A 26,356-nucleotide genomic window follows, 5' to 3' on the forward strand; every position below is an offset into this window, starting at 1 on the left:
ATTTCTCTGCTTGTTTTGCTCGTCGAAGTGCTACCATAGTGTGTAGAAGGTATCGTCAGATTTAGCATGTTGCGCTAACCGAAGCGCAGAACTTCACGACCATTCTAACACATTCGATCTCTCTGGGTGGTTAGCTTGACCAAAGATACCTTCAAATATACCTGCAACCGTTTACTGCCTATTGTTCAAGCTATTTGAGCTAATTTTCTACTCTTTCTCATGTCGACTAAGTCTAATACTAAGCTAGCTTGGTGCAGGCGCTTCCAGAGTGCAACAGTCTATACTGGGAGTGTTTGCGATGTTTTACCCAGAGTGCTTCCGGTTTGTATAGCTAGTTATTGTTTAAATGCCTGCCACAAACGAGTGTAAAATATAGACTTATTTTCTATTTTCCGGAACAATTCTTCTCCTCGAGGTTCAATAGAAGAGGGACATTACAGACAAGCACTACGGATGTTTTAAGTGTCTTTTTGGAGGAAGTTCGTCCACTGGGCTCCGGCTTCATTCAATTGATCGTACATTTTTGGCTATAACTCTAAAAAAAAGAACAGATTACTCTGAAAATAATCCCAACCCTTAGTCGACATGGATGTGTGAAATTTGAATTTTGGGTGAACTATCACTTTAAGTATGTTTTTCAATGTAGCTGTAGCAAGGCTAGCATAACCACATAGAGAACTCTTTGGTCTGCAGCCAACATTCAAGAACCTTTCATTCATTTTAGGTTTCTCCTCTCGTTTTTGCGGAAAGCTACAATGTTGCGTTAAAAACCACTATGAACGTGAGCTGTACTATAGCCTTGTGGCTGATGGCTTCAACTCTAGTCAATGACAGCTTCCACGTGGACCACATTTCCGAAACTCATTGGAATTTTCTCCCATCTTGAGTAGACCGAACGGCCAGGCAGGAAGTCAGATGGTGAGCAAGTGGATCTGGTCAAATTGAAAGCTACACTATGTAAGACATTCGCTCTTGTTTGTCCATTTAACTAAATAAATGTAAAAAACGCATTTTTATCAAACTTTCATGTAACAAAGATATCAGGGGAGAAGAAAGTGATTAAGGATAAAGGAAGAAGGATTCACTTGTATGGCTTCTAACCGCTGCTGCTCACGCACCCAGCTACGTTTAGAATCAGGAAAAAAAACAGCATTCAATGGAATCACTGAAATAATTGCTCATGCGACTGTGATAACAAACTGTGTTATTGTTCAGACGACAACAGGTTTGTGGATTAAACTGTGAAATAGATTGTAATAAATCAATTCCTCTTAGCTGACCACCAGGTGGCGTGGTGCTAGTTAGGACTATGCGATCTCAGGCAAGGGTGCTTGGTGGTCGTGACGCTCGTTCAAGAGCCAAAACAAGTCTTGAATCATGGAGGTTTGTTTTTCAAAGAGCTAGAGATGCTCATGGTGGGACAGGCTCCCTGAAGATGCTTCGGATGCTTCGTATTTTTGTGCAAAGAAAAGAAAGAAAGACATGTCAGGCATCACTCCGAGCGCTTCAGTGTCAATTCTTAATTCCAAAACCACTACATTACGGCCAGGAACAAATTGTATTTGACATTCAAGAGATAATAATTGCCAGGAGTGCACTGACATGAAATGTTATCTTATTATGGAATCTCTGAAAATATGTGGAAAAAACAACGCAAAAAGGCCGGTTAGATAACGTTTGAATAACATTTTATACATACTGTGTATATCTTCTAAATTATTTATTGTATGATGAGCAGGTTACTGACCTGCTGGTCACCATCCGTCCTGCTGCCTACTCATGGACTAGTCGCAGCCAGTGGATGTATTGCATTATTCACCGCAAGTCGTGCACAAAATATTCAAGTATGTTCTAATCCTAAGAGTTGTGTAGCTGCTTTCATCTGAACTCCTAATACTTTAATTACTCTAGGCTTGCTTGGCTGGCGGACTTTTGCACCTCATTTGAGTGACAAGGATGTGGAATTGACCAAAAAATAGAATCATGTACCGTTACTTCAGAACGTATTTACAATACTGGGACCTATAAGGTGTTAACGCACCGAATGTTTCGAAAAGTTCTCCCGTGAGGTTGCCGTTTGTGCGAATGACGACACCCGTGCAGTCCGAGCTGTCCGGAGGCGCCGCTCTGCTCATGCCTGGATGAGTGCTCACTATAAAGACTTGGTTATAGCTTGAGAGGAAACTCATCATTAGCTTGTCATCCAGCTCGACGTCGTGTCTATCCACCGGTGTGTGAATGACTCAGACGTTGGTCACGTGATCAGGATTTTCCCTGACTTCGATGCACTCTATCTCCTCCCTCTCCCTCTCTCGCTCCCGCTCCCTCTCCCTCTCCCGCTCTCGCTCTTTCCGCTTTGCCCTCTTCTTTTTCTTATGTCGCTTTTTGGACGGTGGGAAGAAAGTTAGGAAGACAGGAAGAATGACAAAGCAGTGCAGCACGGTGCACCCGGCGGTAAGGAGGGAGCATTTGAACAGTGTGTAGGTCAGGTTCGAAGGCACAAACACCAGCGGCATGATCCCGATCACGAAGCACGACGTGTTCTGCAGGATCGCCGCCCCGTGTTCTTCCAGCGCCAGCTTTATGCACTGCGTCCTAGTGTGCTCGGTGGCCAGCACGAAGGTGTAGAGGTGTGGTACACAGTGATCCATGGCAAAGTTGAGCGTATAAATAAGGCACAGGATTGAGATGCTGTCCATGCCGACGTTCCAGAGGGTCATCAGACCCAAGACCCCCAGCTCCACGGATGTCACGGTGACGATGAGCCAGAAGTTCCCCAAGGGGTTGATGACGAGGAATAAGGTGAGGACGAGGATAGTTAGAACGCTGAAGCCTGAGGTTAGTATGGGCGAGATGACGGAGGAGCTGTAGCGGTCCATGAAGACGAACGTCGGGTTGAAGGCAATGAACTTGATGCTGTTGATGAGCATCAACGGACGCAGCTTCTCCAGAAGCTCCACCACCTCCTCGCGCTTCTTCTCGGTCGTCCGCGCCACGAGGTACATGCGCGAGGCGATGATGTCGTATTCGTCGGTCTCGTGGTTCTTTGAAAATATGATGTCCTCCGTGAAGTGCTGGTACTCTGGGCTGCGCAGGAAGGAACCCTTCAAAATGGAGATAAAATCACTCTTTGTGGACGCGCTCACATTCACCACCCGCAGGTAGTGGAAAAAATTGTCCATCCAGGAGATCTTGTTGAAACCGTGACTCAGAGTCTTTATATGCTCCTGCACTGTGGAGTTCCAATACTCCAGGGGCTCATAAATGTAAAATCCGATCACAGGACTATAGTTGCTGAAGTATTTCTGCTGCGTCAGCGCGTATGAAACACTTGGTGAGTTACTAGCTAAAAGATTTACAATATTCGAGCCGTCACTGATTTGTAAACATCCCATGAATGAAAAAGAGGCATAGATCAGATACAGAATGACTACAAAGGGCTTCACGTAGGTGTTGGTAATCCACTCCGTGTAGTGTTCACGTAAGAAGTGCTGAATAAAGTGGTTCTGGTAGGGGGCGCTGTCATGGTGCGTGGACAGGTCATGACCGTCACTCATCATGGTTTTGAACCACGTGGGCTGGCGGTCCAGGTACTCCACCGAGGGGATCTTGCAGCAGAAAACGCTGTGGTAGCGGTTCTGCTCCAGTTGTCCGGCAAACACCAGGCAGGAGCCGTAGAAGGAGAACACGTAGAAGTAGTTGACGAGGATCGCGACGCACATGCTCTGGCAGAAGATCTTCACAGACTCGATGTTGGTGAAAGGGCTCGCTCCCATGCCGAACGTGATGATGTAGAGTGAGCTGGTCATCGTGTAGCACACCATCACGTCGGCGAAAGCATCGGCCACGCGCTCCTTGAAGGGGAGGTTCTCCCGGGTTCTTCTCCAGCCGGCCAGTAGCTCGAAAACCCCTTTGGTGCCGTGACCTATAAGAAGAAGAAGAATATAGTTGACAACCGTTTTTCCTTTTTGATATCATTTGTCACATTAGCCAGGATTATAGATGACCGGCTGACGTATGGATTGAGAAACTCTGCAAATCAAAGCCAGGCTTTATTTAACCGAATATTGATCGAGTGGAATCTTAAAAGCTTTGCTCCCTTTTAGGTGCTTGAATGCAATACAATTAAACAGAATCTTTTTTGGAATCTTGTTCCATTAGGCAGGAGGTGACGGACAACCTCGACGGGTCAACCCGAGGGCAAATACCAACAGAAACACTCGCACCTCGATCATTCAACGAAAATTGTATAACAAAAAATGAATTGGAGCAAAACTGTTTTTTTAGATGGCATTTTCTAAATGATATAACACATTTCACAAGGTCATTGATGATATAATTCAACAGTTTTTATTCACTTTTATCCTTTGTTTTCACAGAGAATGTCACCAGGTTTCGATTAGAAAAAAATATAAGAATGATAATATGAAAAGAAACTAATTATTTACAGGTTACAGGTTTTATTATTTCTTATTTAAAACAACAACAACAAAAAATTAAATGGCCCTGGTTTTGTAGAATCAAAGAGATCCCTTCAAGGTTCTTCCTGGGGACAAAGCCTACTATATCATTTAAGTTCATATTTTATTACGTTTTGAAAAATGAACATTTGTGTCCAATGTTTCATCAGGAAAGTTAAAAAAGAATGATCCCTGTATGAACACTTGACTGAGAGTGAATACAACTTTTGGAATTACATTTTGCAGAGAGATGCACTGTTTTGAAGTGTCTAGGATGATTTACAGAAAAAAAAAGAAAAGACAAAGGTACCTTTTTATTTTATAGTTATTACCAAGAAAAACAACACAAGACAGAATATTCAGTTTAAATCTACCACACCAAGTATCCCACACAGGACTACCCGCCCTCCTACACGTACTGTTCATTTCATTTGTAAAAAGCCTCTGCTACATATTGGGTAGGAGGTGGAAATCACTGTTTGATGGATTTCTTCACACATAAGTTCTATTTTTCACCACAAACCTCTTTTGAATCAGTGACTTTAAAAAGCCAGTTGGTTTGATAGCATCATCAGTATTTCTAAATGAGATTAAGGAAGAGTGGATTAGTAAAGGTTTGCAATGATTGCTTTAAGCTTTATCAGGAATATTGCAGGGAGCATTAGTTAAAGCAGTTGGTGTGGACCTTTATAAATAATAGAACTGCTATTAGCATCCAGTGAAGAAGTCATTAAAACATCAATATGTATCAGAGGAGTTATCTGTGTGTTGTAATGCTACATGTTTCCATTAGTGTCCATGTTCAAAGTTTCTGATTTGTTTCTGTTTATTATTTTTAGTTTACAATGAAAATGGTATTGATTTAAACTGAAAAATGTGGAGTAAAGATTCCCAACTAGAATCATAAAAGTTTATTTCCAGTGTTGTAAACACAACAATAGAAAATTAGAACCAAGTATCAAGGCAGCCAAGTCTTTCTTTCTAAAATAAAATAAATGTTTCACGCACTTTCTAACTGAACAAGTGATTATAATTCAGAAGTTATTATCCTTAGAATCCTGCAGGACTCTCGATGCATGTGCAGGTGAATCAGATCTGTGTTTGGATTTTTCTTCAGCACTGTTGAACGTCTCTGCTCCTACATGTTGATCGAAGTATCTAAATAGGATAACATTATTAAGGAATTTCCATGATTTGAAATGATAAATTATGTCCCTGGAATCCACTTAACATACTATTGGTATTCTTAGTTAAATGCAACACATGTAAGATTTTGCTGCTTCTGAATAATCCAGAAATGACAGTACTCTCTGAGTCATGACTCAGTTATCCTGGTGTTCCCTGTACTATGTTAGCTTTTTCGTTTGCTTGTCTGAGGGCAGGAGCTGTTATGTTCGAGTGGTAGGTTTGAGAGGTGTGTATTCAAGTCTGAGTTTGTTAAACAGCAGTGGCTTGATACTCGCTGTTGTGGTGGGAGTAATTATGGATCGGCGTTGTCACCTTTCCTCAAAATAATTGATGACCTTGAGAGGTGGTAACCACTAGGTCATTTAGCCAAATGTCCGCAGTACACACACAGTGGAACCGCTCCCACCTTTCTTCTCAGGACAAGAACAGCGTGGTCGTAGCAGCGTGTGAAGTGAAGGTGTGTCAATAGAATTAGATAGTTCAAGTGAGAACAACATAAAAGCCGAAAAGCAGTTGTCTTTCCCCCCAAAATCGATCTTTAGGTGATACCGCTTCTGATGCTCATGTCTGGTCTTTTGACCAACTTATATATCATTATTTGACCGTACCCTGTTTAGTACAGAGTGTTGCTGCTGCGGCAGGTGCGAGAAATAATTTCTACTGCAAGATAGTGTCATCACCAAAATTACAGGGTGATTAACTTCCCGGGTCAGATCATCCAACGATGCATAATGAATGAATTTTAAAGGGCTTTCTAGCAACAGCAGAGTTTATAAACTAATATATTCAATATTATTGTGTTTTTTTCTCTCCACTCAGACCCACTGCGTCTGTTAAGTAGTGATGGTCTGATGAAGCTTCGTGAAACAGTGTCATGTTGTTTAGAGGTCAGTAGGTGGCGCCATCAGTTTAAAAATGAGAACTGTTGTTCAAAACATAGGAAAATAGTGCAGAGAGCGCCATCTAGTGGACACTGCTTCAGGAAGCTTCATCAGATCATCACTACTGTTATTGAAGGACTCTTTGTTTATTAATGATGTTCATTCTATCAACAATAAAAACAGAAGATTTGTTAAAATAAATAAACGTCCTTGTCACTGTAATGTGTATTTAGTATCCATTCAATATTGTTTTAGAGTTTCTAGTTATTATTAGTATAATCCTGACAACTCTAGATGGCTGTAAGGCTAACGAAACTTGTGAACTGGTTTTTGGTTCAAACCCTTTTTTGGTTAATTTGACTGTATGCTGGGGTTTATAAAGTCATGTGATATATGCTCCTTGGTTTGTGCTATCTCAGGGCAACACTGAGCTGGTTGAAGTCATCTGGTTGATTTGAGTGGACCTGTAGGTGATCTAAAAACCCTTTAGTGATGTGACGACACCAACATTAAGAGCTCAACGCCTCGATAGTTTGTCCCTCAGTGGATCTTCTCTATCATGTGCTGTGTTGAATTACTTCATGATTTGAGGAAGTTTCCCCGCAACCGTTTCTACAAGCAAATGCTGCTTCTATACAACATCAAAATACACTTTTGATCCTGTTACCATCCCACTCCTGACACCATTTGTCACAGACAGTCGATCAGGATCAGGCTTAATCCTCGGTTCTCCAGGAAATAATCGACGCACAGATGTCAATAACAGGCATTCAAGGAGCTCAGACGAATAGTGGTGGTCTGATGAAGCTTCATGAAACAGTGTCATTATTTTCCACTAGATGGCGGTCTCTGTATTATTTTCCTTTGCTTTAAAAAACTTTTCTAATGAAATATCCCATCATTTTTAAACTGATGGCGCCACCTACTGACCTAAAAACACCCTGACACTGTTTCATGAAGCTTAATGGAACTATCACTGCAGGCAACCAGGTACTGCTTGGTAAAAATGAGTGTAGTCTAAAACGATCAAGAGTGTGTCACGGGTCGTTTATTCACCGCTCCAAGTCAAACAAAATACAAGCTTTACGATCGCAACCGGACACACTTTGTCCCGGCGACTGTACAGGTCAATTGTCCCGGGAGAAAAGGCCCCGATCTGTAGAAACATCGCAATATTCAAGGCAAATTTCCCGCCCAGTGGGTCGTCCTTTCCGGCCAAATGGTCCTTTCAAGTTCCCTGTGTCCCGATCCCCCATTGAGAGACATCCTAATTTGTTTTCTTGTAATCTAATCATTCAAATGTTCTTGGGTGGGGGTTTCTGTCTTTTAGCCCCCCTTTCCTAGGTGTGTCTTGCTTTGTTCTTTGATCTACGATTTAAGGTGTGATTTACAGATAAACAGATGTTTTAAATTACCGGTGTCGTATCTCTAATTCTGATCCAAGCTTGCCTCGAACCAGTATGAATGAGTCTGGAGTGGAATGTTGATTGTGAATGTGTAGTCAAACGTTTAAGCTCTTAGATCAAGCGAGTAATTTATACTTTATATTTTGATTATCTTTTAGCGTTAATTTAAGTATGGCGTATACGTATAGTGTAGTCCAATGCCTGTCTTGATGGACAAAGATTAAAATACAATGTGTATTATAACGTACAGTCATGTCAACAGTTGACATACAAGAAAAATGCTTACACAATGGTTGAAGTAATCTTTAGATATTGTCTTTGTTAGAGTTGGAGAAGTCATATCTCACACTACACTACTCTGCCTGTTTCTAGCTCCAATGGTTCTTTCAACATTGGGCTCTTGAAGATGGAGGGTACAGGACATCAGAAAGAACAGAATTTGTACCACAGGCAACAAAACACCCACGGAAACTCACACTCCCTTCGCGCTGTCTCAGCAGCATCATTAGCAGGATAGAGTAGGAGTCTGGGTGGGAATGGAACAGAATTTGTGGAATTGCTCCAGGTGTGAAATAAAACAACGATTTGCATCTTCACATTTTTATGTCTCTAGAAAAAGAGGATGAAATGTGTTCCCTCTTTTCTGTGGAGTTTATATGTTCTCTCTGTGCTTGTGTGGGTTTCCCGTCAGCACTGAGGTTTCTTCCTTACTATCCAGAAACATACAGAAGTGAGCGGGGATTATAAAAAATTGACTTTGAACCTTTGCCTACAAATGTAGCTGGTTTAGACTCCATCTTAACTCATTCCTATTGGAATAGATGGAGGGAAAAATGACTGACTGAATCCCTTAACCCTTCTGTTATCTCTGGGTCAAGGTGACCCAAAAATTAGTGATGGTCGGATGAAGCTTCATGAAGCAGTGTCATTATTTTAAGAGCCCAATAGATGGCAGTATTTTCCTTTGTTTTGAACATGGGTTCTTATGAAACATCACATTTTTCAAGTAATAGCGCCACCTACTGACCTCTAAACAACATGACACTGCTTTTTAAAGTTTCATCAGCACATCAATACCGAAAACAAACGTGTTGAAGGTACCCCAAATGTGATAAGGGACACAATGGATACCTCTTACACATTTGATTTCAGCCACTGGGTCATCTTGACCCTGAGATAACACAAGCGTGTAACTACCAAAAACTATTGTCTAAAATCTCATACAATACTTTACTCTGGCCCTAATAAAGCAATATAAACAAATAATAATAATTAAAATAGACAAATAACAAAATAAAAACATTATTTAGAAAAAGAGTGAGACTAGTTAAAGCTAAAAATGCATGAAAGGTCTAAAACAAAACTAAAAAAAATGCATCAAACAAAAGCATGTACTACATCCTATAATAGTTTTTGAAAAAGGATATAGAAAAGTTATGATAACAAAATTAAGTAAATATCAGAAAAATACTGCTAAATATAAACTCATATATATTATTAGTAAGTAATTAATAATCAGTTAAAAAACAAGTTAAATAATTAATTTAATTTAAAAAACGTAACTTTTCATATCAAACAATGACACTAATTGTCATGTAGATCCAGAACTAAAACCTCAGAGTCATTATAACTTTTATGGTAATGTCTTAACTTTTAACTGTCTTAACTGTATTCAAATTTTCAAATTTTCGGACTTTATGTCGTTTTCGTGGAGTAAAAGTATTAGCCTGACACAAAAATTGAGCAAGACACTGATTTTTTTAACTTTTGAAACAATGTATTCAGTTGAGAATCAATGATGTAACTCGACTACAATCCTTTTTCTTCAAGGTCTATTTCCAGCTCAACGTCTGGTTCAATGATACGGCTCACACACTGACATGATATTTATGAGGCTGTAATGAGCGAAGACACAGCGGGGTTGAGGATCCGTTCTTCGACCAGCCTTTTGCATATTTCATTATAAATGAACCAGCGTCAATCATAATGACGATGTTTCAAAAGTTCACTATCTACTGACCTGGAAACCATTGTGCTCAGAGCAGTGAGGAGATCAATACTGATCGACATGATAAGGACCTAAGGTGGTCTTGGAACATTTTCAAAATACAAGATTCAATCTGTTTAAAAAAAAAAAGATTCAATCAAATGCAAGTATTATGTCCAGCACATTTTCACTTTTGTAAGTCCTGTTTTTTTTAGTTAAAGGATAAAAGAAACATCTTCAAAAAAATATTTTATTTATTATACGTTTATAAATATTTTTAACAAACATTTCATCATTTTATAATTGGAAAATTATTATACTTAAACATTGGGGAAAACATTTACTTTACACGGTATAAAATGTATATAATAAAAAATAAGTTGCAGTTTGTTTCTCATTTAAACACAGCAAAAGATAGGAATATATGTTCACATCAAACATGTCCTAAGTGTCATTAATGTCCCTGACTAATGATACACATGGTATAGTTAATTTAATATTTTAAAAATAAAATCTCTTTTAGAAGAACAATAATAATAATTTAAAGAAAACTGACATGCTTATGTTTTAGCCTAAATTGCTAGCTAACATATGCTAACCCTAATTTAGCAAAAAAAATATGCATTTATTTTATTATTTGTGTTTTTTTCCCAAAAAAAAGAGTGTAAACTATGTTGCAAAAAATATGTTGACTGAGCTGTATTTTATCTCAAAGCTTCTCTAATTGATGTATAGACCAGGTTTATGCAGTCCTTAATAGTCACCCTGAAGCTGCCAAACCTGCCTCATCCCAGAGCCACTCAAGGCAATAACATCCATGGATCGATCATCAGTCATCCAGCTCTGCATCCAGAAACTGGCAGGAATTCCCAGAATGCCTTTCACCATCTGCTGAGATTGCCATCGCTCGTGACTCGCTGCAAATGTTGCGCGTCACTGTCTGTCTGTGTCACTGTAGCGTGCATAAAAATGAAAAAATGTGTCTGATGGATCAAAAAAGAGCCAGAAATAGAGAAGAATCCATTATTAGATTCACTCATCAAACACTTACATTTCAAATTATCTTCTTTATAGCTCACAGAGGGACACTCAAGTGTCTCTGCAGAGGAGCCTTAATAGTTATTTCTGGTTTCACTTTAAAACGTGTCCCTAAACTTGCATTTAAGCAGGTTTTTTTTAAAGATTTATTTCGAAAGGAAATTCAAAAGAGACATATTGTGACAATTGTGTGTCGACTGGTAGAAAACTGTACAAGCATTAGACCTAATTTCATTTTCTGAACCTCATGACAAAAGTGGGTCTTGTAGAAAGAATGGAAGTGATTTGTAACAACGGTTTTAGATGGATTATGTCATTGGAAATATGTCAAATCAACCAGCACTTTAGTTTGACTTCCAACCTGAAGACAAGGGATGTCACAAGGGATGACAATTTTAAGTTTTGGGTTGAGAAGGCGCTGCTTTAACATAAATTACTTAAATAAAAAACACAATTTATAGTGGTTTGCTTATGAATTTTGAGTCATCCTTACGTACCTGAACCTGTTGCTGTCACCAATTAATGACTTGACGGTTAGATTTTGATTTGAAGTTTTCGAATCTTTCGTTTTTATGGTTGTTATTATGTCTGGTCTCGTCAGAAAGTGTATGTCTACATGATCGAGATACTGTGTCATGAGCTTAGATTAAATCGCCTTACACCAAAAAATCGGGGACCGAGCTTTGCGACCGCTCGAGTCGGACGTTTCAGGGTCTCTCACCGGACTTGCGACTCAGTGAGCTGTGAAATAACAATGGCTGTGGCAACGGTGATGCAATTTCACTCTAGCTACCATAGTGTTTTTATTAAAGTCATAAAACTTGTCACCAAAGTGCTGTGGTCCCTACTCAAGTATTACGAGGAGTGACCCGGGATTCACTCCGGACGCCGGGCGGCGCATGTCATGAGTGAATCATTCAGTCTCCAATCCTTTTGGGATTATTTTTTATTGGATTCAACAAACTTGAACGTTTATCACAAAAAAATATTTAACGTTAAGTTGATTAACTTAGATCTCAGGGTTGTTTGAACGCCTGGGGCTTGACTAAACGATCTGTTGAATTATTCCTTTGTTGAAATCGCTTTCAGTTCATCAAATATTGCACGATGATGAAGTCACTTTAAAAATGCTTTTTATTTGCTTTTAAACGTTGCTTCTGGGAGGACGTTTGTCCATGAAACTTCATTCATTTCTGTCAATTTGAGTCATGACTGTCAACTCAATCAGAGAATGAATGAGTGGCTTTGTTACGAGTCTCTTGTACAGGTTTGGTGCAGAGGTGCAGCAATAGTGTTTAATATTAAGAGTTTTATTAGATAGTACTTTATAACTTGTTTCCTGCCTGAACGATCATGTCATCTGCAGAGTTGATGGGGGAAAACAAATAATATAATTAGAACAAATAATATAATTAGAAGCTCATTCCAGTCAAAGGACTTGAGACTTGACCTGGACTTGCAAAAAAATGACTTTTAAGCATCTCTGCTTTAAACCAAGGCTCAGGTAACTCAAAAAAATCTACAATCATTGGAACAACATTGTTATTGTTTTAGCTAAAATTTAATGTTAGTTTTATGGGTGTCAACGTTGCAGTTCTGTCATACAAACACTGGAAGGGTTCTTTCTCCACTTAAAAACCGCGTAATAACCACAAAGTCCCAAAATTTTCAAACAAATGTAAGTTTTACCAGACAGTAAAATCAACGTGACCATAAAAAAAAAAAATAATGCTGCAAGAATCATTTTTACATGAATGTATCTTAACTTTTAAAAGCACAAAACATATTCTAAAACACACCTGGAAAAACTACAAGAATAAAGTATATCAATTAATAGTTGATGTTTCTATTGCTGTTCTGCAATATGAACACTAGGGGGTTCTTTCTCCATTCAAACATGTCTAAAAAAAACCCACAAAGCCCTTCCAATAGTTACTCATTCTTGGAGACCCACTTGGTACTAAAACTTATTGTTGGTTGCTTTTCAGACTATAAGACACATTTAAAATCTTTTAATTTTCACAATAATCAACAGTGTGCCTTGTGTATTATTTCAGGTTTGGCTTACTGACAGCAAACCTCAAGCTCAAAAATGTATCACAATTTTTTCACACTACAAAGCAGAGTCTCTGCGAGTGACCCACGAGTCACCGTAATATTATTCCGCCAGTTTATGTAGTGATAATACGATATTTAATTGGAAATGACGAACATTTAAAACCCTGTATAACAACAATGAACTCTTCACTGGCTTCCAGTTTCTTTCAGGATCAACTTTAAAATTCTGGTTCTTACTTTCAGTATACATTACTTTACATCAGTGATCTGATCCAGCCTTACACCCCAGCTCGGGCTCTGAGGTCTGTGGATCAGAATCTACTGATGGTTCCTGAACACACTTCAGGACCAGAGGAGAGAAATCCTTCCAGACTGTTGCTCCTAAGCTTTGGAACGATCTTCCTCTCTCTTTGCGCTTGATGGATCTACTGACTCCTTCAAGAAACATCTTAAGACGTTTTTATTTGTTCAGGCTTTTCCCTGATTTTCTGGAACTCCTGTTGTGTTATCAGTTTTATCTTGACCTTTAAAGTATATACTTTATTGAATATTGTTTTGATTGTTTAAGCGCTTTGTGACCCTGGTCTGGAAAAGCGCTATACAAATAAAAATGACTTACTTACTTACTTACTTATGCATCAAAACAAATGTTGTACTTGTCGTATCTTTTAACATTTGTTAGCTCTTGAGTCTCAAAATCACCACAAATATACCACTCGAGTAAAATAGGTCCACAAATCAAAATCAAGAAAGTTGAGAATACAGTGTATAATATTTGTAAGTCGGTATAATCGGCCTCCAAACGATTAGACGCCACAATGATCCTTCTGTGACTGACATGGATGCGAGAGACTAGATCCAGTCGCAGCATAAATGTCGGCCGAGTACAGGCTGCCTATCGCGCTAAACTCAATAAATCTGTATTTTATAAAGGTCAATATACCGAGATAAACTAATTCTGCCAGAGACGCAGAGCAGGCCAGCACTCGTGCTTAAATGTCACAACATCCATTTTTCACGGCTCCAGTCCCTTCACTTCCCTCACCTCTCCGTCCGTCTTTAGCAGCTGTCACGGGTCTGCACGAGAATGAAGTGGCTCGCTCGGCTCAGCAATAACTGTCCGGCTCGGAGATGACACAGCAGATCAGACGGGGGAGGCGGGAGGGGCTGTTTAATATTGAGAGAAGGTGCGCTCACACATGGTGGGAGGTGGTGGGGGGGAGACGGCTCGGTAAGCCAGATTTCGCATTAGCTCGTTGTTATGGGAGAATAGCGGATTACGGTAGCTGGGAGTTCAGGCTTTGATGAAACCGATGAAGGCGGAGCATGACACAGCAGAAGATAAAAAAAGGCAATGCGGATGTGGCAGAATATCAGGAAGACTTAAATGTCATGGAAACAAACCTTCTCGCCGTCACGATATTAGTGAAGGAGAGAAAACAGTTTGCGCGACCAGTTGAGATACTTTTACTTGTGGTGAACAGAAACTGTCAACAATGAGTCTCGTTCTGCTCGAGGTTTCTGCCTTCTAAAAGGAAGTTTTTCCTCGCCAACGCCACACTGTGCTTTACTCATTTTTAAGTTGCTGGGATCTGTTTTTTCTTTTCTCCACTATAGACTTACTTAAACAGTAAAGTGTCTTGAGATAACTTTGTTATTATGAGACACTTTAAATAAAATTGAATTGAATTGAATTGAATTGAATTGAATTGAACAAGACCTTATCATGGACTGCTTAAGTGACCGACGGAGGATGGTTTACAATGTCCTGACAAATGCTTTACCTGATTGGTATCATAGGATCAAGAAAGTAGATCAACGCTTTTCAACAATATGGTGCCATTCCTGTCATGAGGGACCGATACTCTGTACTAGTGATGGTCCGATGAAGCTTCATGAAGCAGTGTCATGTTGTTTAGAGGTCAGTAGGTGGCGCCATCAGTTTAAAAAAGATGTTTCATTAGAACAGTCATTCAAAACAAATAGTGCAGAGACCGCCATCTGGTGGACTTTGACAATTATTACACTGCTTCATGAAGCTTCACCAGACCATCAGTACTTTGTACTATTATGACAATAGTTCTTCTATTTTGGTGCATTATTTTGTTTTTTGTGACCATTTGCGTCTAAAATATGGACATTAAACATGTTGAACATGTTTTAACATTAAAATATAATTTGCAGTACTGATAAAAGCCTGTCATGCGAATATATTTCAGCGAAAAGCCTATACAGGAAGACAAAGTTAATAGCAGTGGAAACATTTAGTTTTATACATCAAAATGTAGAAAAATACCTTTTTTTAAATCTTTAATGACTGTTTCAAAAGTTAGATAGAACTTGAGTCATAATAGCTCAATATGAATTGATGGAAAATGATATTAGACCCTTGTGAACAAAAATCATGTGTGTATAAATGACTAACTGACACAAAGGACAACCTTGGACTGTCTGAAAGTTTTGTGAATCACAAGTATTCATTTAGGAACCCAAGTAGTTATTATAAAGAATACATGGAAAATATTTCGATTTTTGCTCTTAAATTAATCTTTTTTATGCAAAATCTTTCCTTATTATCTTTATATTTGTGCACATTTACCTTTAGTTTTACCAGACAGTCAAATCAACTAAACAATAAGGAAAATAAATAACGTTCCTAGAAAGCACAAACGCACTGGAAAAATTTACAAGAAGACTTTAGAAAATGGAAAACATGTTGTTGTGTAAAAACGACGTGTCCTTGTTATGAAGGACTGGGGTGTGGAAAATATGCTCATGAGGTGTCTCCAATTCCCAACTCATTAAAGTCATGCTCCCGTATACACCATGTGGAGAATCAGGTCCTTGCGAGGACAGGAAACAGTGTGTGGAACATTCAGGTGGGGATAGTATTAGCATTGAAACTAGTTCAGGTATTTAAAAGTAAATATTATTTAGTTATTCATCGAATCATGTTGGCATTGACTTGACATGGTTTAGTAACATGTTTCTATTTTATAATACATACATTTCAGTTAAAAATATACATAAAACAAAAAATGAAAATGCTCAAATGACTTCTTACACACATGTTGAGCTTAACTAACTTAAAAAACGCATCTTTCACTTTATAGCTTGATTCCCACTCTGACAGATCTGGTCGTGTTACATTTATAATTAGTATATTTTGTTTAGTTTATTTTTGTCTGTTAAATAACCAGGTCTGGGTTAAAAGGATAACAAATGTTTAATGTTTGTTCTCTTCTACTTACCCGCGATCCTCTCTCACCAATATGAACTTACATGTGAAATGCTGTTAATTAATGAGATGTGTTTGTTTTGGTCATGTGACGTGGGACTCATGTGGGAGACTGTGGTGTCGATACATATTCCAGACTTTGACAGCGACAACTCACAAGCTTTTATGATTAATTGTACGATCATTACATTTTAATTCATACATGTTTGTTGTGCTTAAGAGGGTTTTAACAAAAATAAATATAGTGCAGCTTCTTACTATTAATCCACGAGGCGTGTTTCTATAGAGCCTCTCACAATTCTACGGTGATATGCGGTATATTTCTACCTATTTCGGTGAACTACATTAAATTAGTTCTAGGTCAGTGAATAAACCAGAATTAATTAATAAGGCACAATATCGATTTTTAGAAAATTTGAAGATTTTAAGTGTACCTTACAGTTTGGAAAAATACAGTAAATTAACTCATGAGATGTATCTGTTATGTTGTCTTTAATTGTTTAACTATTTAAAGTAGGTCTTAAAGAAAAGAAAAACAAAAAAATTGTCTGGTAACAACTTAAAGGGCTTTGTTGTAATGGGACTAGCACTTTTAAAAAAAATAAAATCAGCTGCTTGTAACTGGTACCAAAAAAAAAATGTAAACGTTCACAACTCGAATTGATGCAGTGACCAGTATTTGACAATTTTGAAGGGGAGTTTCACAACAAAACATACAAGTCAAGAATCAATTACAGCCAAATTAATTCATCAGAGTCAAGATCTGCTTCATTTGGGGACGAATGTGTTCAAAGAAAGCTCATCACCGCTATTACAAACGTCTTGTAAAGCCCTCTTGTTGCAGAAAACACAGTGATTAAGAAGAGCTTGAGCGACATATTTGTCAGGCAGATATCCCTGTCGATGCAGCACTCAGACCCGACCGCGCTCCAGAATCATATTGCCTTTTCTCCCGGTTTGTTTTCTCTCCCCACACGGGCCTGATAGGAAGGTGCAGAGATGGATGGAGGCTTGGCTCTCCCAAATCTCATCCACTTACAATGATGGAGCCTTGGCTGCTCCCGGAGACGTGCTCGAGCATTTTTCTTCGGCGCCTCAACTCAAAACTGCTCATGGAGAGTTATCTGCTCGTTCCCTCTGCCAAGACTGTAGTTTTTAGGTAATCAGCATCACACAGGAACTAATGGAACCATTACATAGAACTCAATTGTTGCGTTTATTATAAAATGGAATGCAAGGGTCAGCGAAAGGCGTTCAATCGACCACTTTGCTGCCTCAACCATGTGTAAAATGCATGTGTGAAGAGAAGATAACTTTCATAAATGCTTCCAGCCGCACTGAAAGTATAGAAGAAATCGATTGTATCCGTTCTTCACAACTGCCCTGATCTGGCGACGGAGCATCTGCCGCCTCTGAGGTCTCGTCACATGGAATTACTGACTTAATCAACCCTCCCCCATATGACTCGCTGTCCATCTTCCTTCTTTGCTACTATCACTTTCCAACTATATAGTGCAGAAGTTTTTATTCTCTGTCCAGTGCCTGCCTCTCCATCACTGTCACAACTCTAGGTCACGAGGCAGATCCAGGAACCAGTCTTACTTAAACTTAACGGTTACGTCAGCAAGCCTGCGAGCGGAGCTGTGCTCGAGCTCCAGGGATGTGATGACCTTATTGTGCACGGAAGGGAAACTCAAGGTAGCCTGTGGCACTCCAAACGAAGAATAGAAGGTAGTGCTAGCTTGAGATAATAGAGGGTGTGTTTAGGTATAAGGTTATATGATTTAGAAGTACTCATGCAGGTCTTGCAGGTGAACTATAGGAGTAGCTAATATTCACATAGTATATCAGGAGCAACAATTACATTTCCATCTTAGCAAAGTGTCTTCCATCAAATGTGTTGATTTAAGTGTGTCTTAAATAGAATTTGGACTCTATTGTACTCATCAGTGTGTGTCTGTTTGTACAAAACTATACTTTACATATTTACAATAGAAAATGTGCTTAAGTGAAAAATACCACTTTTTTCTAGATATTAGATAATATTTACCGTAACCAACTCTGCTGTGATTGGTCACACATCGAGGTTTGTCACTGTGCGTTATTAATCCCAGAAGTCTCCACCTCCAAGGGACTTGTTGTATAAACAAAGCCGCGTGTGATGTCAGCTGGCTAGAGAAGGAGTGAAGCCATTATGATATCAAAATGGACTTCTCGTTCGCCAAGATTCCAGACGGAACTTTATAAAGTATTAACTTCAAAACATGCTGCATCTTGCAGAGGAAGACTTCATCATTTAAAACATGAGATTCAGGAGAGTTGGGTTTTCACATCAGTTGCCCTTTAAATTGGACGTGTAACATAAGGTTAAGAGTAAATTCTGATTTTTTTTCAGTGGCAATTCACATTTTGGTGTGGCTTCAATACAAGATGCATACATAAAACATTACAGATGAGCTGCATGAAGGTATGATGGATGTAAGCGTCTTTTTTTATGAAAGTTTGTCCTTGGGCGCCCAATTGCTGCATTAAAAATGAACAATCATTTTTGCCTATAAATATAAAAATGAACAGATTACTTTAAAAACATTACCAACCCTTAGTTGACATGAGGATGAGTAGAAAATGAGTGAAGTTTGAATTTTGGGGTGAAGTTTCACTTAAGAAGACAGTGGAAATGTGGAAAGGAAAAGGCCAAAATGATGAATAAGCACTCAGGAAAGGCAAAAATATTTCTGTCTCAAATACAGAGCCACAATAACCATTTTCAATAAACCACTTAAAATATCTCCCACCAAGATTTGATGGCAGGGGTATGAGCCAGGCAGGGCGCTACTACTCACTTCATTTTAATGAAGCTACTGGAGCTCAGTTGACTTCATCTTTGTCCAAAAAGACACTTAAAAACATCCATATACCTCCATACTGCTCGTCTGTAACATCCATCTCGTATTGAAGCCTCAACAAAATTATAAATAGTACTCTGGGTAACATCGCAGGTGCCTTACAGTGTAGACATTACACTTTATGCACTCTGGAAGCGTTTCGCATTATTCTTTGTGTCTGTATCGCTTGTTATTCTTTAAATTTCTGCTACAAACAAACTTAAACTATGAACTTTTCTGAACAGTTTCGATACAAGATGGACGTTTATGGATGTTTTTAAGTGTCCTTTTGGACAAAGACAACTGAGCTACATTAGAATGAACATATCATTTTGTCTATAACTCTAAAAAGAAAAAGATTACTCTGAAAATAATCCCAACCCTTAGTCGGCGAGGGTGAGTAGAAAATGAGTGAAGTTTGAACGGTTTTATAAGAACTCTTTTGTATTTTGATTTTGTATTAAAATACATTCAACTATCACCGACACACCATGTCTTGTCCACACTCACCCATGGCAAAGAAGGGGATCCCCAGCAGCGTGGAGTTGAACTTGCCGTCCGATATGAAAAAGATCCCTGCGGCTGTCACGTTAGCGATGCAGATGGTCAGCACTCCCAGCAGTCCCAGAAACGGTTTCCCTCTCAAACAGTCGCGCATGGAGCTGGAGATGGTGGCTGCCAGGAGCACCAGAACCAGGCTGACCAGCACCTCGCCCTTGGCCAGCACGCCGGTCTGGTGGAAGTCCCTCCAAAGGCTAAACGAGGTGAGTGATTGGATGTGGAGCTGGTCCGTCGGGTGGGGGGGCTCGGCTGTGGAAAGCCGGTTGACCAGCGTGCAGAACTCGTTCTCCCATCTCTCTGCAATAACATCCTGTACCACTGGTCCATGGTTACGGAGGTAGTAGGTGATCTGGACGGCACGGGCAAACTTAACCTGCTGGTCCCTGTTGTTTGGTGAGAGGGAGACACCGCCCAGCTGGTGGCCGATAAAAGACACTCGACCATCCTGTAGATGCACAACAAAAAAAAAGATCAGTCAAGCAACCGGGAGTATAGTAACTTTGGTATCACATTTTAGGTCATTTAACCCTTTCGTTGTCTCTGGGTCAAGGTGACCCAGTGGCCCGAAAACAAATGTAAGTAAGTAAGTAATTTGTGCTTTTCCAGACCAGGGTCACAAAGCGCTTAAACAATCAAAACAATATTCAATAAAGTCTAGTCCTGAACCGTGTGTGAGGAACCATCAGTAGATTCTGATCCACAGACCTCAGAGCCCGAGCTGCGGTGTAAGGCTGGATCAGATCAGTGATGTAAGGAGGAGTCTGACCATGAATAGATCTGAAAGTAAGAACCAGAATTTTAAAGTTGATCCTGAAAGAAACTGGAAGCCAGTGAAGAGTTTTAAGGATCGGAGAAATGTGAGTTCTTCTACTTGAGCGGGTCAGAATGTTTTGTGGTGTCCCTTGTGTTGTCACTAGATCAACGACCTCCACCACCGTATATGTATTTCTTGAAGACAGGAAGGTCGTTCACCTTGACTCAGAGCCACAAGGGATATCTAAAACACATTTATTTTCAAGCCAGTGGGTCACCTTAAAAAAACAACAACTGATACTTAGAGTCTGAAGGCCAAACAAAGAAGAAAAAGTTTCAACCTTACGAGATCAAAGAACCCAATATTATCGCTTTGAAAGTCGTATTATTGCGACCATAGTAGTAGTAAAGAATTTAAATGCTTAATTAATTATGGCCAAATTACTGGATGGGATTTTCACCTGCGTCGATGAAATAGGGAGATTGGAAAATAGTATGATTCCTGGCTGATCCCCACTTCGCATTAAAACTTGTAGGTTCTTTTAAACGTCCTTGTCCTTATTCGTTGACTGTTCTAAGATATAGACATAAAATCATTACAAAAAAGGGTATGTTTTCTAAATTAACTGTTGTAAATTTAGATTTTTATGCTTGGATGTTAAAAACATAATCTTGGGTTACAATTGAGATACATGTGCACAGATATAACTGCTCATTTGTTAGTAAAGCTCAATTATTTTAGTTATTTTACAGCAATTCATACCATCCTCCAGTCATTTTTTTAACAAGTGCCTTTACTGTAGCCACATACTTTTAGTAGCATTCATCTTTAATGCAGGGTTCAGGTGGTTAGATTGATGGCCGGTCATTTCCTGGATACACTTTCCACACAACGTCTTGCTCAGCTAGTCCCGTATAATGAAATTGCTAGTGGTAGCCATCACGCTGCCAAGAAGAAGATAATAAACTCTCGAGCCAATCAGGTGCTTGTTGGATGTCTATAGGATGCCAATTAATTTATGACTCAAGTAAAAAAAAGATAGTATATAACAGTGACCAGGACAAAAGTACATTATGTCGAGTTAATACATTACAAATAGTAAAATGGAAAACTTTTTAAAATGAACTAAGACTAATAACTAAATAGCTGTTGAAACAAGCATGTCTTATTTAGAAAGTAGCTCGTACGGATGTAGTTGATCATAATCCAGCAGAATCTGATTCATTTTCTTCGCAGTTTTCAATTGCAATAATAAAAATTCCCTCTTTTTGTTTACATTATTTAAACATTAGTCTCCCTTAATCTTTATAGGAGCTTTAATTGTTTCTATGCATTATGAGATCTGTTGTAATCAATTATATTATTATATTATATACATACTGCTTTCTGTCATTTATAGTTAAAGATGATTCTACATATCCGGTGACATTTTAATTTATATAATTTTCATTCAATCACTAGGAATGTAGTGAAGATAGTTTCAGAGGCCAAAATAATCAAAGCAACAATAAGATTAATAAATAATATGCGTTACCCTATTGTAGGAGGTAACAATACAATACACAATACTATATATAGATAGTTGATAGTGAGGCTGAAGAACCTGAACCATAAGTCAACTAGACCCTCGTCCTGCTCAACGGTCACTAGCCGACTTTCGTGACCGTCTTTGAGGGTAGATACGACCGGTATACCCAGAGCTTTGTCCTCTTGGCTCAGCTCTCTGTTAACCAGCAACACATCGCTGCATCGTCCGCATAAGTGTTGATTGGGCCCCAAAACCCCTATCGATGTCATGCTCCATTCTACCCTCATTTGTGAAAAAAACCCACGGATAGATAATTAGATACACCCCTGTGGCACCTGAGGAGAACATCACATGTTTCTCCAGATCGCGTGCAAACCTCCAAGAAGAAGTGCTATGGAAACTGAGGCGAAAGAACAGCAGTGAGTCAGATATCTGGAGAGACCCATAGACGCCGTGGGTGGCCGTCCATTAACTGCATAGAAGAATAAAACAAGACGTCGATGGAGAAAAGAAAGGAGTGCGGAAGAAGAAGAATACAAGCCATTATGATGACGTCTTTTGATGTGGAACAGAGGGAAGAGCAGTGGCTCGGGGCGGATTCCCAATGACAGCTCGGAGAGAAGTCGCAGTCGGGGACTGATGTTGACCATTGGTCAATATTAAAATGTATCACATTGGGTTTGAAAATGAGTCTCGTTCTTGTGTGTCACTGACTTTTCTAGCTGGGGTTTCAAAGGTGACTGGATTTCTTTTTAGGAGAAAATCAATTGAAACTGATTGACGGTCCGGTAGAAGTGGCCTCTTTTTACAAGTCATGGAGATACATTAAAGGATTGATTCTAAAAGACAGTCGATTATACAACACAGAGTCAGTGCTATATATTATTAATCAATATTTGTGGAAGGCATTCATGGCAATGTATTAAAGGTGATCTAAAGTTTAGCGTGTAAACCAATCGTGTTCGAGGGATCCTGTTTAAAGATTGTAAATCTTGGTCAGTAAGTGTTCAGACAGGGCTTACTACCAAAAGTTTTGACAGCTATTATATCTTTTTCACACTTCGCTCGTTTCGGGTACGACTGCTCGTATGAAGTCCTTCATGTGCAATGGTGCAAAACTGTGTCGCAGAACACAGACAAAAGGAAAGTGGCGGTTGTTCGAGTGTGACAACTTTCCACTGTGCTGAAAAATAAAAAGGCTTTGATCCTCTCAAAAAGAAAACGATGTACACAAACAATCTTGTGTTCAAAAGTGAAACACTTTTCTTATGCAACATTGTAATTTGGATGGCGTTTGAAATCATGCGAGGGCTGGATTTTGAACTTTATCTTTTGCTATTCTTTCAAACACTGTATCCTCTGTACTGCTGTGATTCTGACGCACAATTACCTTTTTTTCAAACACCAGTATTTTGATTTAAAGTATTCACTTAAGGAAAATGCTTTTAAGGGCCATGGTGCATGAGAAGAAAAGTAGAAAACACAACATAAATGTAAGGGTTTTCTCTGCAGAAAGAATATAAGTATGCTGAAAGCGGTCAAAACAAGTAGGTGACTATTCTGATTGTGTGTCTACAATATTTTTATTAGTTTTATTATTGAAAAATATAATTTTTTTTGTTTTTTTTAAATGAAAAAGTTAAATTTATGATTTAAAAAATCTCAAATGTGATTTAAACTTTTACAAACAAACATCACATCATCTGGCTATTCTAAAGACACTTTTTTTAAAAGCATCATAAAAAAATCAGATAACATCACTCAAACCTGTGCAGGAGCCAGGGTCTCCAGTAAGTAGGTTTACACACATTATGATGTAATATATTCACTCTAAATATTATTTAGCTCAACCTCACCAGCCTGTAGAAAAATGCATGTTATAACTAGTAATGGTCTGATGAAGCTTCAAGCTTTCAGAGTCCACTAGATGGCGGTCTCTGCACTATTTTCCTTTGTTTTCAACAATCGTTCTAATTAACATCCCATTATTTTTAAACTGAGGGTGCCACCTACTGACCTCTAAACAACATGACACTGCTTCATGAAGCTTCATCAAACCATTAAATAGTTATAATAACAAAAGGAACATTTGTTCCTGTAAGGTTATGTCAAGTAAAGGTCATTCGAATTGTAATGATACTTGCTAGCAAAGATAGTCCAACGTGTAATAATTCAGAGTTTAAATATACAAGCTTTTTAATGAAATTAGAATTCAAATTCTACCAAGAGGGTCTCTTAGTTAGGGGGATGTTTTTTTGTTTTTTTTAATACAAGTGAAGATGGCTCTGTGGAGACATTTGCTAATAAAGATGTACAAGAACAATCATCCACTTATTTTATATTAAACACATACATCATTCTTATGGCTAGAGATATAGATTTCTGATGCTGTTTTTTTTTTTGAAAACTGGGATTGGATCATGCAGGGATTATTTAAGCCATGTCATGCTGCATGTGTGCAGCCCAGAGGAGGCAGGAGGGAACCACTGCATCAAAAAAAGACCGAGGATATCCCCATGTGCTGGTGTGTGTGTGTGTGTGTGTGTGTGTGTGAGAGGGAGAACAGCCGGGGCTGTATGCAGCCAATCAATTCACCTGTACCAAGGATGAGGGAGGTGGAGGGTTTTCCTCTCACACACTCATCCATGTACTGAAGCATCTCATTCAGAAAAAAAATAAAAGGACGATTTTTAGGAGGAGATGTTCCCAGGGCCTCACTCACCTTTAACGTGGTGTTCGGGTAGCTGACGGGCACCTTGTGGAAGGTGCTGTTAGCCAGCACCGCCTGCCTGATGTCCTCGAAGATGGTGATGATATCATCCAGGAGGCAGCGCTTGTCCCGGTGGCTGAGCACGCACAGGTGCGCGAAGGTGTAGTTGAACCCCTTGTAGGTGACGCGCAGGTCCAGCACCCGCTTGTGGACCCGCAGGACCTGGTCGGCCAGCTCCAGGATGTTCCCGCCGGACCTGGCCAGCAGGATCAGGCGGCCATATCTCCCCGGCGTGTGCAGGTCCGAGTACAGCTTGTGCTTGGACTGGTCGATGGGGAACAGGCTGTTGGCGAGGCTGCGCTCGATCTTGGCGTGGCTGTGGGTCGGCGCCACCAGCACCTCCAGGTCCGTCTCCGGCGCGAAGCGGCTGAGCACGGTAGATCCGAAGATGATGGTGAGGACGGCGGGGACGGTGAGGAAGAACACGGGGTGCCTGCTGACGAACAAACCCAGCCAGTAGAACGAAGCCTTGAGCCCTCTGTGGATCACTTGCCGCAGCATCCTCCACAACAGATCCAGCTCGCAGGTGCCCCGTGTCCGCCGACGAGGCACATGTGACATCGGCTCCCCCGGCTCGGTCCAATTCTACAAACAAGCTTCACCACCATGCACGCACGCACACACACATTCACACACATTCACACACACACCTGGGGGGGGGGGGGGGGGAAGCAGCACTGCAGCACTTCGTGGCAAGACGCACGGACACGCGGGAGACAGCCGGACAAGAAGACGAGGAGCATCAGCTCAGCATCAGCACCACACGGGTCGCATCTCACGCCATTCCGCCTCCCTGCTGAGGATGGAGGATGGAGGAGAGACGCCCGCACCGGCGACGGCGATGTGCATGCGTGTGGTGCGTGTGCGCGTCTGCCTTCCACAGCAGCGCCTGATTTATCTAGTGAAGTGTAACCATGTGGATGGAGGGGGGAGAGGAGGGGGGAGGAGGGGGAGTCACGAGGATGTCTGCCTCTTTTTTTTTAAAGATGGTGGAGGCAACAGGCAAACGTGAGAGTTGCAGCTGCACACACTTCATGAATGGAACTGACAACATTCCACTTCATGGCAAGACAACGTGTCTCCAAATTACAGCAGTTTCACCTCAAATATTCCTTTTATATCGCTGATTTAAATGTATTAAACACATATATCATATGAAACTACTTGAATTTACACCAGAATAGTATTATACATTATTAAATAGGAAGAACTATATAATAATAAAAGTTACATACTGTATATGGGTTTGGCAATTTAGAAAACCAACTTGACATGTTCTGGCTGTTTAAAGGTCTCCTTTTTTTAAAAAAGTAGATAACCGACCAACAACATAACAACCTCTGCAGGAGCGGAGGGTATTCACTCTTTTTTACAGTAAGGTCATTTGAGGTCATTTAGCTTGACCTCACTAACCTGTAGAAAAATGTATGTAGTAATAAGAAAACTGTTTAAAAAACATTTGTTCCTGTGCAGTTAAGTCAAGGACCTTCAAGATGTAATGATACTTGATAGTCCAACGTTAATCAGTTGACATTTATCATTGATGTTTGTCATATTAGTTTTTTAATGTATTATAATTCAAATTCTACCGAAAGGGTATCA

The 26,356-nt window shown here is 39.7% G+C and overlaps 1 protein-coding gene across 1 annotated transcript; it reads right to left on the minus strand.

Annotated features, from left to right (window-relative positions):
- Positions 1-1,900: 1,900 nt before the first annotated feature.
- Positions 1,901-25,350, minus strand: ptchd4 (patched domain containing 4). Its single transcript, XM_087806140.1, has 3 exons — positions 24,707-25,350; positions 19,652-20,147; positions 1,901-3,925 (listed from the first exon to the last, which is right to left on the minus strand). The coding sequence occupies exons 1-3, from the start codon at positions 25,313-25,315 to the stop codon at positions 2,244-2,246; spliced, it is 2,787 nt and encodes a 928-aa protein (XP_087662266.1). The 5' UTR covers positions 25,316-25,350; the 3' UTR covers positions 1,901-2,243.
- Positions 25,351-26,356: the final 1,006 nt, after the last annotated feature.

This window comes from Callionymus lyra, chromosome 13 (genome assembly GCF_982586985.1).
Source record: "Callionymus lyra chromosome 13, fCalLyr1.hap1.1, whole genome shotgun sequence".
Taxonomy (NCBI): Eukaryota; Metazoa; Chordata; class Actinopteri; order Syngnathiformes; family Callionymidae; genus Callionymus; species Callionymus lyra.

What these genes read in the sequence shown, in the direction of transcription:
- ptchd4 (XM_087806140.1), bottom strand. Translation starts at nt 25,315, where the DNA reads ATGTCACATGTGCCTCGTCGGCGGACACGGGGCACCTGCGAGCTGGAT. An exon ending in ACCCGAACACCACGTTAAAG is followed by an intron (nt 20,148 to 24,706) that starts GTGAGTGAGGCC and finishes GTGCATCTACAG; the next exon opens with GATGGTCGAGTGTCTTTTAT. An exon ending in GATCCCCTTCTTTGCCATGG is followed by an intron (nt 3,926 to 19,651) that starts GTGAGTGTGGAC and finishes TTCTTCTTATAG; the next exon opens with GTCACGGCACCAAAGGGGTT.